This window comes from Zea mays, chromosome 3 (assembly GCF_902167145.1).
Source record: "Zea mays cultivar B73 chromosome 3, Zm-B73-REFERENCE-NAM-5.0, whole genome shotgun sequence".
Taxonomy (NCBI): Eukaryota; Viridiplantae; Streptophyta; class Magnoliopsida; order Poales; family Poaceae; genus Zea; species Zea mays.
In genome coordinates, this window is record NC_050098.1 from 234,659,886 (window position 1) to 234,672,909 (window position 13,024).

At 53.5% G+C, this 13,024-nt stretch overlaps 1 protein-coding gene across 1 annotated transcript; it reads right to left on the bottom strand.

The window, feature by feature from the left end:
- Positions 1-6,089: 6,089 nt before the first annotated feature.
- On the bottom strand, positions 6,090-9,619 carry LOC100278746 (uncharacterized). The gene is made up of 2 exons (NM_001165442.2): positions 8,773-9,619; positions 6,090-6,515 (listed from the first exon to the last, which is right to left on the bottom strand). The coding sequence occupies exon 1, from the start codon at positions 9,547-9,549 to the stop codon at positions 8,797-8,799; it is 753 nt and encodes a 250-aa protein (NP_001158914.1). The 5' UTR covers positions 9,550-9,619; the 3' UTR covers positions 6,090-6,515; positions 8,773-8,796.
- Between the last annotated feature and the right edge of the window lie 3,405 nt (positions 9,620-13,024).

Genomic DNA, 13,024 nt, shown 5'->3' on the forward strand with positions numbered 1-13,024 from the left:
CCGTGACTCTCTGTACGCCTTTCAAGTCCCTTATGGGCCCCATGCTGGTGATGGTCGCGATCTTCTCCGGGTTGGCCTCGATGCCCCGCTTGGAGACGATGAACCCCAAGAGCATGCCTCGGGGAACTCCGAAGACACACTTCTCGGGATTGAGCTTCACGCCTTTCGCCTTGAGACATCGGAATGTCGCTTCAAGGTCGGAAAGGAGGTCAGAGGCTTTCCTCGTCTTGACTACGATGTCATCGACGTAGGCCTCGACCGTTCGGCCAATGTGTTCGCCGAACACGTGGTTCATGCACCTTTGGTACGTTGCACCCGCATTCCTCAAACCAAACGGCATGGTAATATAGCAGTACATGCCGAAGGGTGTGATGAAAGAAGTCGCGAGCTGGTCGGACTCTTTCATCCTGATCTGGTGATACCCCGAGTAGGCATCGAGGAAAGACAGGGTTTCGCACCCAGCGGTGGAATCCACGATTTGATCGATGCGAGGCAGAGGGTAGGGAACTTTCGGACATGCTTTGTTTAGACCAGTGTAGTCTACACACATCTGCCATTTCCCTCCTTTCTTTCTCACAAGCACAGGGTTGGCAAGCCATTCGGGATGGAATACCTCTTTGATGAACCCTGTCGCCATTAGCTTGTGGATCTCCTCGCCTATGGCTCTGCGCTTTTCTTCGTCGAATCGGCGCAGAGGCTGCTTCACGGGTCAGGCTCCAGCTCGGATATCCAGCGAGTGCTCGGCGACATCCCTCGGTATGCCGGGCATGTCCGAGGGACTCCACGCGAAAACGTCGGCGTTCACGCGGAGAAAGTCGATGAGCACTGCTTCCTATTTGGGATCGAGCTCGGAGCCGATCCGGATCTGCTTGGAGGCGTCGTTGCTGGGGTCGAGGGGGACGGATTTAACCGTCTCCGCTGGCTCAAAGTTGCCGGCGTGGCGCTTCACGTCTTGTGCCTCCTTAGAGAGGCTCTCCAGGTCGGCGATGAGGGCCTCAAATTCGGCGAGGGCCTCGGCGTACTCCACGCACTCCACGTCGCATTCGTACGCGTGTCGGTACGTGGGGCCGACGATGATGACCCCGTTGGGGCCCGACATCTTGAGCTTGAGGTAGGTGTAGTTGGGGACGGCCATGAACTTAGCGTAGCACGGCCTCCCCAGTACTGCGTGGTAGGTTCCTCGGAACCCGACCACCTCGAACGTGAGGGTCTCCCTTCGGAAGTTGGAGGGCGTCCCAAAGCAGACGGGTAGATCGAGTCGTCCGAGGGGCTGGACGCGCTTCCCGGGGATGATCCCGTGGAAAGGCGCAGCGCCTGCTCGGACCGAGGTCAGATCGATCCGCAGGAGCCCGAGGGTCTCGGCGTAGATGATGTTGGGGCTGCTGCCTCCGTCCATGAGGACCTTGGTGAGCCTGACGTTGTCGATGACGGGGTCGACAACGAGCGGGTATTTCCCCGGGCTCGGCACGCGGTCGGGGTGGTCGCCTTGGTCGAAGGTGATGGGCTTGTCGGACCAGTCTAGGTAGACTGGCGCCGCCACCTTTACCGAGCAAACCTCCCGACGTTCTTGCTTGCGATGCCGAGCCGAGGCGTTCGCCACTTGCCCACCGTAGATCATGAAGCAGTCGCAGACCTCGGGGAACTCTCCTGCCTGGTGATCTTCCTTCTTATCATCGTCGCGAGCCCTGCCACCCTCCGCGGGTGGCCCGGCCTTGTGAAAGTGGCGCCGAAGCATGGCGCACTCCTCAAGGGTGTGCTTGACGGGCCCCTGATGATAGGGGCACGGCTCCTTGAGCATCTTGTCGAAGAGGTTGGCCCCTCCGGGAGGTTTCCGAGGGTTCTTGTACTCGGCGGCGGCGACAAGGTCCACGTCGGCGGCGTCGCGTTTCGCTTGCGACTTCTTCTTGCCTTTCTTCTTGGCGCCGCGCTGAGTTGACGCCTCGGGGACATCTTCCGGTGGGCGGCCCTGGGGCTGCTTGTCCTTCCGGAAGATGGCCTCAACCGCCTCCTGGCCAGAGGCGAACTTGGTGGCGATGTCCATCAGCTCACTCGCCCTGGTAGGGGCCTTGCGACTCAGCTTGCTCACCAGGTCGCGACAAGTGGTGCCGGCGTGGAACGCGCCGATGACATCCGAATCGGTGATGTTGGGCAGCTCGGTGCGCTGCTTCGAGAATCGTCGGATGTAGTCCCGGAGAGACTCTCCCGGCTGCTGGCGGTAGCTTCGGAGATCCCAGGAGTTTCCAGGGCGCACGTACGTGCCCTGGAAATTGCCGGCGAAGGCTTGGACCAGGTCGTCCCAGTTGGAGATCTGCCCCGGAGGCAGGTGTTCCAGCCAGGCTCGAGCGGTATCGGAAAGGAACAGGGGGAGGTTGCGGATGATGAGGTTGTCATCGTCCGTTCCACCCAGTTGGCAGGCCAGCCGGTAGTCCGCGAGCCACAGTTGCGGTCTCGTCTCCCCCGAGTACTTTGTGATAGTAGTCGGGGTTCGGAACCGAGTCGGGAACGGCGCCCGTCGTATGGCGCGGCTGAAAGCCTGCGGACCGGGTGGTTCGGGCGAGGGACTCCGATCCTCCCCGCTGTCGTAGCGTCCCCCACGCCTGGGGTGGTAGCCTCGGCGCACCCTCTCGTCGAGGTGGGCCCGACGGTTGCGGTGATGGTGCTCGTTGCCGAGGCGACCCGGGGCCGCAGGCGCTGTGTTGCGCGTGCGCCTGGTGTGGACCGAGGCTTCCCGCATGAATCGGGAAGTCGCGGCGCGATGTTCCGAGGGGTACCCCTGCCTTCGGGAGGCGGAGCTTTCGGCCCGTCGGACCGCGGCATCCTCTAGGAGATTCTTGAGCTCTCCCTGAATTCGCCACCCCTCGGTGGTTGATGGCTCCAGCATCGCGCGGAGAAGTATTGCCGCTGCAGCCAGGTTCTGGCCGACTCCACTGGAAGTCGGTGACGGCCTTACCCTGACGTCGTCGGCGATGCGGTGCCGGATACCCTGGGGTAGATGACGCACTTCTCCGGCCAGAGGTTGGCCCGCCCATTCCTGCCCGATGTCCCGGAGGATCGGCTCAAGTGTTCCTGCCCCCTCGTCGAGCCTGGCATGCATCTCGCGGATTTGCTTGAGCTGTGGGTCATGACCCCCCGCCGGGACGGGGACCACAGCTAGCTCCCGAAGGATGTCAACGCGAGGCACAGGCCTAGGGAGGTCACCGTTCTCCGGCATACCAAGATGGTTGCCTTCGTTGGGACCCCCTAGATCGACGTGGAAACATTCACGACTTGGGCCGCAGTCCTCGTCGCCGAGGCTGTGGCTACCGTCGGAACAGTCGGAAAGGCAGTAGTCGCACGCGGTCATAAAGTCCCGCATGGCACTGGGGTTACCAAGTCCGGAGAAATCCCAACTAAAGTCGGGCTCGTCATCTTCCTCGGACCCCGAGGGCCCGTAGGTCGAGACGACCGTCAGCCGGTCCCAGGGTGACCGCATACGATACCCCAGAGGGTTTGGACTCGCCTCTATGAGAGCGTCCACCAAAGCGAAGTCGCTTGGTGGGTTGAGGCTGAACCCAAAAGGCGTGAGATGTGAATCGGTCGGTACCTCTTGGTCGACGGGCGGTGACGAAGTCACGTCAGGAGTAGACTGCACCGCCGTCTCAGGTACGAAGGTGACGCCCAGCAAGTCCCTTGCGAGCGTGCTGGCGTCGTCCGTTTGCTTGGGGTTGGTGTGTTGCGGGGAGACGGCGCTCGTCTTCGTCTCAGACGCGAGGTCGATGCCCGACGTGCCCCCCGTTGGGGCCCCGGCGCCGTCGACTCGCTCGACAGCCGACGAGGTGCCGCCTCCTGCTTGGCCTTGGTTGCCCCGCCTCCTCCTCCGTCGGTGGGGGAGGGGACGGGGCGAGCTCGAATGTTGTTCTTCCACCACGCGGGGAAGACATCGTCGATTCCGCCGCCGGCGGGCGGGCTGTCGGCCGCCATTGTCACTGTCGCGCGGCGGGGGAAGGAGTATCATGTCGTAGCTGCCGTCAAGGGACATGAACTCAAGACTCCCGAAACGGAGCACCGTCTCGGGCTGGAAAGGTTGCTGGAGACTGTCCATCTGAAGCTTGACGGGAAGCTATTCGTCAACACGCAGCAGGCCCCTACCTGGCGCGCCAACTGTCGTCGTTTCGAACCCGGGGGGTCCCTGGACCGACGAGTAAATTGTCGCCGCGTGCCCCAGCCCAGATGGGTCGGCGCGAGACGGAGCGCGAAGGGGGGAAGAAGCCGGACGGAGACGGGCGTGAGAGGTGAAATCTCGCGGCCTTCGTGTTTGTCCTGCGCCTAGGTCGGGTGCGCTTGCAGTAGGGGGTTACAAGCGTCCACGCGGGAGGGAGCGAGCGGCCTCACGCGAGCGCCGTCCCGTCCTTCCCCGCGCGGCCAACCCTCTGTAAGAGGGCCCTGGACCTTCCTTTTATAGGCGTAAGGAAAGGATCCAGGTGTACAATGGGGGGTGTAGCAGTGTGCTAACGTGTCTAGCGGAGGAGAGCTAGTGCCCTAAGTACATACCATCGTGGCAGCCGGAGAGGTTTTGGCACCCGGTTCGTGTGATGTCGTGGCCGTCGGAGGAGCGCTGGAGCCTCGCGGAAGGACAGCTGTCGGGGCTGTCGAGTCCTTGCTGACGTCCTCTTGCTTCCGTAAGGGGGCTGAGAGCCGCCGTCGTCATAGAGCGTGCGGGGCACCATCATTACTCGTATGGCGGAGCGAGTCAGATGGGACGCCGGTCTTGTTCCCCGTAGCCTGAGTCAACTTGGGGCAGGGTAATGATGGCGCCTCCTGTTGACGTGGTCGGTCCGAGCCCTGGGTTGGGCGAGGTGGAGGCTCCTCCAAGGTCGAGGTTGAGTCTGTCTTCCAAGGACGAGGTCGAGTCCGAGCCCCTGGGTCGGGCGAGGCGGAGACCGTCGGCTGAGGCCAGGGCTGAGTCCGAGCCCTGGGGTCGGGCGAAGCGGAGTTCGTCGTCTTCCGGGGCTGAGCCCGAGTCCGAGCCCTGGGGTCGGGCGAAGCGGAGTTCGTCGTCTTTCGGGGCTGAGCCCGAGTCCGAGCCCTGGGGTCGGGCGAAGCGGAGTTCGTCGTCTTCCGGGGCTGAGCCCGAGTCTGAGCCCTGGGGTCGGGCGAAGCGGAGTTCGTCGTCTTCCGGGGCTGAGCCCGAGTCCGAGCCCTGGGGTCGGGCGAAGCGGAGTTTCCTATGGCGCCTGGGGCCGGGCTTGGCTGCTGTTAGCCTCACTCTGTCGTGTGGCACAGCAGTCGGAGCGGCGCAGGCGGCGCTGTCCTCTTGTCAGGCTAGTCAGTGGAGCGGCGAAGTGACTACGGTCACTTCGGCTCTGTCAACTGGAGGACGCGCGTCAAGATAAAGGTGTCAGGCCACCTTTGCATTAAATGCTCATGCGATTTGGTCGGTTGGCGTGGCGATTTGGCCAACATTGCTTCTTGGTGAAGACTGGGCCTCGGGCGAGCCGAAGGTGTGTCTGTTGCTGGAGGGGGTCCTCGGGCGAGACGTAGATCCTCCGGGGTCGGCTGCCCTTGCCCGAGGCTGGGCTCGGGCGAGGCGTGATCGCGTCCCTCGAATGGACCGATCCTTGACTTAGTCGCACCCATCAGGCCTTTGCAGCTTTGTGCTGATGGGGGTTACCAGCTGAGATTTAGGAGCCTTGAGGGTACCCCTAATTATGGTCCCCGACACATATGCACATACATGTTGTCACATACATCACTGATTTTCTGGATTAAATTAAAACTGAAAATGGTTATTTCTCTAACAGGTGTATCTAAGTCAGTCATAATATTGGTTGGTGGTCAACCTTTCAGTTTCAAAATATCCAAATTAGCATGGATATTTTTACTAGAGAAAGCACTACCAAAGAGTCACACAAGATAGTTGTAGTAAAAGTTGCATCATGTAGTTTATTGATCCATGGAAGGTTGAGTTGAATCAGCACAGGGAGAAATTGATATCTCAAAGCAGGTCTAAGATAATGATGTAAAAGAATAGCATGCACACTCATTGCATGATAGGCTGAAACACGAGCAAGCAGAAGCTGACATGACATCCAACAAAAACCCAGGTTCACTTATCAAGAAATCGGAGCACATATATTGACCGAATGCAAACACAGGTTACAATGGCTTATACACCAGTGTGTGAAATGTTATTGCATCTTCATCTAACATCTGAGTGAAAAAAGGGCTTACTGAATAAGAGCTATATGGCTAGTAATGTTAGTCACCTTTGAGCATATCACTAATAAGCTGCTGGAACGGTCACCTTCGAGCATATCACCCTGTATCAGGCAATTCTTTTGGAGCAGCATCTGAATTAGAATCCTTATGAAAGATTAAACTAGCTTCTGTGATTAACAGAACTGCTAGTTTGATAACTCTGCTTACGATCTAGAGCCATAAAGCTGATGTGTCGAACATGATCTTCAAAGTAACTCGGTCTATGAGGCCCTTCAGAAAAACAAGATTGTCGGCTTTTGTAGCTATGGCAACCGCATCTGCATAGAAAAGGTAGCAGAGGTTTAATCACCAAGTAGGCAATTGTACTTTCCTAAAGAACATTCATAAAAAGGCAAGAAGCACAGGGGTCATGCATATCTTGTATGCACGATTGCCTAAGCGATAAAATGATGTCACACTACTATGTATAAATTGTCACTAAAAACAAATATAAAGTTTCCCAATTAGCTTGTAAAGAAACAGTTATCCAAGTATAATTCACAAACAGGAACACATAAGCACACCCTGTCCCCACTTTCGCTTTTTCCACAAATTATTTTTCATAATATTTTTACTGTATGCAGTTCTCTGAAGTTTGAAGAAGACCTCATATTTGTTTCTCAAATAGAAAAGGGAGGTTTAGGCCTTTACGGTTGTAAGAGCATCTCCAACAGCTCCCAAAACATCTAATCCTAAATTATATTGTTGGGAAAAAAGCAAAAACAAGTATCCAACAGCTCCCTACTCCATCTCCCTATACCGCTGCAGGCGTAAAACATCACCTTCACCGCGAATGTATTCGCCGAGCGTTGTCCTCCCAATCTTTCCTTTTCTCCTTGTTCTCGTTCGAGAAATCAGCTTCTCCCGGCTCCTTGCCATCGCGCGAAGAAATCCATCATCGCTCGCCCGGCTCCTCGCCGCCACATTACGAGGCGTTGGCGCGGGAATGGAGCTCCCCGACCTTGCGGCCATGGCCATGGGTATGGGATAATGATGCTGCTCATGAGCACCACAGCGGCGACGGTGACCAAGGCGCGAGAGAGCTCATACCTACTGGCGCTGGCAGCCAACCTCCGTCATCAAGCAGCGGTGGAACCTGCAAAGGCTCTTCAGCCCCGGCGGATGCCGTCCTCGCACACTGCGCTGCCCACCTCTCTCACCGCCTCCGTCGCGTTCTGGGATCTTCTTGCATTTATTCCTGTCACCAATCCATGACCTGCGTTTCTGTAGACGTCAGACCATCCTTCACTTGCAGTAGAGTCCTCCCCAACCAGTGTTCCATGGGAAATTAGACGTGAAGGAACTGTAACAAGAATGAAAAGCTCTGGGTCAAAGAGCAATTGCACCTTGCGCTCTGCTTTTTTGCTTTCTTCCAATGTTTTGGAGGCATTCATTTGGGAAATCTTGCTTTCGTTGAGTCTCGTTGAGCTAGTTTCACAATCTGAGAGAAAACGTTTTCATACTCTTGCTGACGGACAGAGCAAAAGGAGCCAAACAGGAGATGACGGAAGGAAAGAGAAGAGATGCAGGAGTAGTTACAATGTTTTTTGGGAGATATATGGGAATCTGTTGGAGAATGGTTTTTATTTGGATCTAAAATGTTGTTAGGGAGCTTCCAATCCGAAGGTATTAGAAGCTAATAAATCAGGAGCTATTGGAGATGCTCTAAGACATGTCCAATTGTACTCTTTGCATTCCAAATTATAAATAGTTATAGTTTTTCTAGATACATTGCTTTAGCTATGTATCAGACATAATGTGTATAACAAAATATATGTATCTATAAATATCTAGACATCATATAATTTTGGAACGTGGGGTAGTATTTATGTAGTCAGACAATTAAAAATCGTTTACGCATACAAATCATGTTACCAGAAATCCAGAATTTTTTGTGATAAGGATACTGCCAGCAAATTGATTAAAAATGCATTGTAAACACTGTCATATATCACCCAAACAATGAAACAAGACATTGATCTGTTTCAATGAACTAGACCTTATATGCACCCATAAATGAAAGAGTGCATTGAATATAACAGCCATGCAAAAACTAATGTATTTTCTTTCAAGTATATATGCATTTTTTAAGATGGTACATAAGCAATGCCAATGTTATTCTTCATTGGCATCAATAAATGGTTCCGCGAGGAGGATATAGATCATAAACACTATTCATCGCCTCTTATGTTGTGCTTAATTTACCTGAACCTACTAAACCTGTTCAAGGAAGGTTAAAATCAAACAATTAGCGCCTTGTCCTAATTCTGAACGAGCAGGGAGCACAAACCAAACCTGTGCATTAATTCTGAACGAAGGATACAGTTTGGGCCTGTCTGCCTGACAGATCAATTGATCCAGCAGGGAGCACAAACCAAACTCGTTAAACAATTAGCCTGTGCATATAAAATTCCTTGTGCAACTAGATTGAACGATCCACACCACCCTGCTCTTTGGAAACTCAAATTTGGGCGATGGCATTCATTCATTTGATGTGAGGATGAGACAAGTATATAACCGTGCAAGTTTGCTTACGATGACCCCGAAGACGATGCCTCCTCAGTCGTCCTCGGCCAGCTCCGCCTCCACCTCCATGAAGTTGTCCAGGAACACGCGGAGCAATCGGAACTGAAGCCTCTCCGTCGCAGATAGCGCCTTGTCCTGCAGCGCTGCGACCAGCGCCTTGTCCATAGCTTTGCTGGCCACGTGCATGACCAAGTACCACTCAGGGTCGAGGAGCACGTTCACGCCGCCCAGCGTCGCCGCGATCACGAGCTCGTGGACGAGCTCCCTTGTTTTATCGGACTCCCATCCCGGGTACTGGATGGAGCCCGGGACGAGGCGGTCGTAAGCACTTCTCCACGCTGCAGATTCGTCCTCTCGCCCGCAGAGGAAACAGAGGTTATACGCGAGGGCGCGGGGCCGGGGGTCGAAAGGCGCGTGGCGGAACGCTTCCTCGTAGAGCCGCATCGCCTCGTCCGCGCGACCGTCGCGCACGGCGAGGAGCGCGAGGAGGAGGCGGAGGTCCGCGGCGGCGGCGGGATCGCCGCCATGGCCAATCTCCATGTCAACGCGCGCGAGGTCGAGTTCGGCGCGGGCTCGGACGTCATGGAGGTGCACACCGAAGAGCGGGTGCGCGCGGAGCAGGGCGGCCTGGAGACCGTTCGCGGATTCCAAGAGATTGAACTTCACGGACAGGTCGAAGGGAGGGATCTCCCCGGGAGGCGTCCACTTGGACACGGCATGCAGGGACGCCGCACCCGCGGCGGCGAGGCCGAAGGCAGCCGCGCGGAGGAGGACGCGGCCAGACATGGGCGGAGGGCGGAGCGAATCAGCGGGAGGAGCAAGGAGTTCAGACTTATGTCGCGACTTTTTACATATATATACTACTCAGGTTTACCTTATCGTTATCGAAAAACCGAGCAAATTTCTCCGAATTTCGCTATTTTTCGAGTGGTTTGTAATTTCAAATTTGAAAAATGGTTTTCGCTAATCCCGAGCGGTTTTCACTTAGGGTGACAAATAATGTTGTATATATATAGCGCTATTTATCACATTACCTAATGTGATAGAATGAAAATTTTATCATCTTGACCAAACCTAACTAATCTCGCGAGCCGTCATCGGATTAAACTCGTGCATCCGACCCATTCCCGCACGCCAACCGGCATGCTAAGTGCTACACTCTAATCAACCCGCACACTGCAACCATCCCACCACGCACCACCCTATGCGTCCTCCCGCTATATTCAGACGACTCAAACTCTAACTGTAACATTATGACTAAAACTATAATAGAATGGTTGAAATTGTAATAAATTGCTAAATGGTTGAATGGTTGATCAACCATCCCACCACGCACCATCCCCATGCGTCCTCCCACTCTAATCGGACGACTGAAACTCTAACTGTAAGAGAATGACTAAATCTGTAATAGGATAGTTGAAATTGTAATAAATTGCTAAATGATTGAATGGCTGAGACTTAAATAGAATGTGTGACAGAATAACCAAAACTATAACATAATAACTAAAACTATAACGGAATAGCTAAAATTGTAACCGGATGTAAAAAAAACTGTAATGGAATGGTTGAATGAGTGGTGTTGGGCTCTGACAAGTGGAGCCAAATACTCGGGAAGCAGCAAGAGCTCAACAAAACGGAAACCATGGATGCTCAAATATCTTGTCAAGTGTGTCCTATCTAAAAACCTGGCGGGTATTTATAGTGTAACAAAGGGACTAGAGCCTAAAATACGTTCGTATCTATAGAAAGGTGGTTTAGGGGACTAGATATTCTCTCCTGGTCTTGTGGAGCTGCACCTCCTTTTTCTCCTATGTTTGTTACAGAGTCCTTATCATGTAATCCTCTATTATCATGTAATCCTCTTCTATAAATATGAGAAGGCGTGACCTATGAAGGTCAAGGCGCCATACATTAACATGGTAACAGAGCCATAAATTTTCCAGCAAAATCTAACTTCATCCTCTACCTCCTCCTCCTCTCCTTCCACCACTACTACCACGCTTCCTTCCATGGCGTCTTCCTTTGTGCCAATTCCTATTCATCATGCTGTTACAATACGACTCACGAAGTCTAACTTCCTCCTCTGGCGAGCTCAATTACTGCCCTTTCTCCGCAGCGCCAAATTGATGGGCTATCTCGATGGTTCTCTTTCCCCTCCAGCTCAGCAGATTGCATCTACATCTGACAATGGCATCACCATGGTCTCCAATCCAGATTATGATCGCTGGTTCGACCAGGATCAGCAGGTTCTTAGCGGCCTGCTGTCATCCATGTCTGAAGAGGTTCTGCGGGATGTGATCTCAGCCTCCACATCAAAGGAGGCCTGGGATATCTTGCAGAGAATGTTCTTCTCTGCTACTCGTGCTCGCATGGTGCAAATTCGAGTTGAACTGGCTACATCCAAGAAAAGAGATCTATCTGCGGCTGATTTTTTTCGTCGAATCAAGGGGCTGGCCAATGAACTTGCTGCTGCAGGTGCTGCTTTAATTTACGTGATGATGAGATAATAGCATATCTTCTGGCCGGCCTTGGCTCAGACTATGATTCTTTTGTCACATCGATGACCACCAGATCTGAAACCATTACTTTCTTTAACTATAGTCCATCAGTCTGTTTTTATTTGACGTCTTCCAACACAAATTTAAACTATGTGGCATCAAATAAATAAAAATGGAGGTGGCACTATACAGTAATTACGGAACAATACCACCCTATGCCTAAATGCCTAATTACACATTGCATTGTACCCGCAAAGGAGCCGACATGTGGGATTTTTTTCATCATGCATACATTCCCTCGCCTCCTTGTTTCCAGAAGACACGACTCCCTGCAGGCTGCAGATATTCTTCAACGTCATTCCTAGTGCGCGATCCTTGGAAACCTCCACTCTTGTTGACAGATACGCCCTGAAGTCTAGCGCTCAGTTCCTAGAGGTTCTTCCGTACGTCTCCATCCCTAAGCCATGTCCCTCCTATACCTCACGTCAGCTTTCCTCACTCCAGCTGCTAACAAGTGCCGCTCGTTCCTGCCCTCGGTGGAGCTCTCCTGCTGCACATCGTCTTTCGTCTCCCTGCCTCTCGCCGAGCTCCTCATCCCTGGCGCGCGCGTCCAGTTCGACACCGTGCTCAGGCTCTGCTCGCCGTCGTCCATGGCCGCTTTCTCTTCCTCCGATCCGCGGCGCCGTCGTGGGCTCGCCCCAGCCCTGTAGCCGTCAGTCGTCACCCTGCCCCTCTGCACGCCGGCGCCTTCTCCCGCAGCTCACCCCGTCAGCCGCGGCGGCGCTCGTTCGGGACCCGCCTCTCGCCGGTCGCGCACGCCTTGACGTTGTTGGCAAGCAATCCGTGGCCAACGCCTTTCCTGCGCCTATGACTTGGATCTTCTCCAGCTTGCCGTCGTCGAGGAAGACCCTGCCAGTCCCCGCGCCATCCTTCGCCTCCTTGTCGTACGCCGTGCGTCAGTCGTGCCTCCTCAGCTCTCTCTGGCTGCATGTACTCCTCCGGTCGTCAGTTCTTGTGCCGCCGGGGAGCCGTCTACATCGTCATCGGTCCTGCGCCATCACAGCCGCGCGCCTCGGATGTCGTCGTCCTGGATGCCTCACCACGTCGTGCATCGTCGTCCGCTTCGTGTAGTCCTACGACAACCACGCCACCGGCGTGTATCTCGGTGTTGGGGGCTTTCGTCCTTCGAAAGTGCTAAAAACGTAATTTAACAATGTTTCCTAAGTATGATTTATGGGCAAGTATCTTCGGATTCATGGTAAAAGCAGATATGATGAAGAGCTTGATCGTGACGAATGTTACCGTCGCTCCGAAGCTGTGCGGACGGGAGCTTCGGCTAAATCGAAGAAAAGGGAACCGACTTAAAAGGAAAAAGACTATTTAGTTCTCATAAATTTTTCTATAAGAAAATAGCAAATGTAAAGGACATAATTGTAATCTCTCATAGGCTGTGTCCTGTGCCTATAAATAGATGAACAGTGCCCTCATACTGTTCACGCTGACTTGGCATTTGCTTTTGCGTCACGCTCGTAACCTTTGTTTTCTGTCAAGCCGAAGGTACCAAATGTTATTCAATATTGTCCTTATATTAACTTACAATTATATACTGAGAAATATATATGATAGTGTTATTGTTCACATTGTTTCTTATGCTTTCATGCTCCATTCGTTGTTAATATTTATACATATATGTATGTTGAGATGACGAAAGTATGTCCTTCATGACCTTCGTCCGAAAATCATCATATCTTAGGAGAAATAAT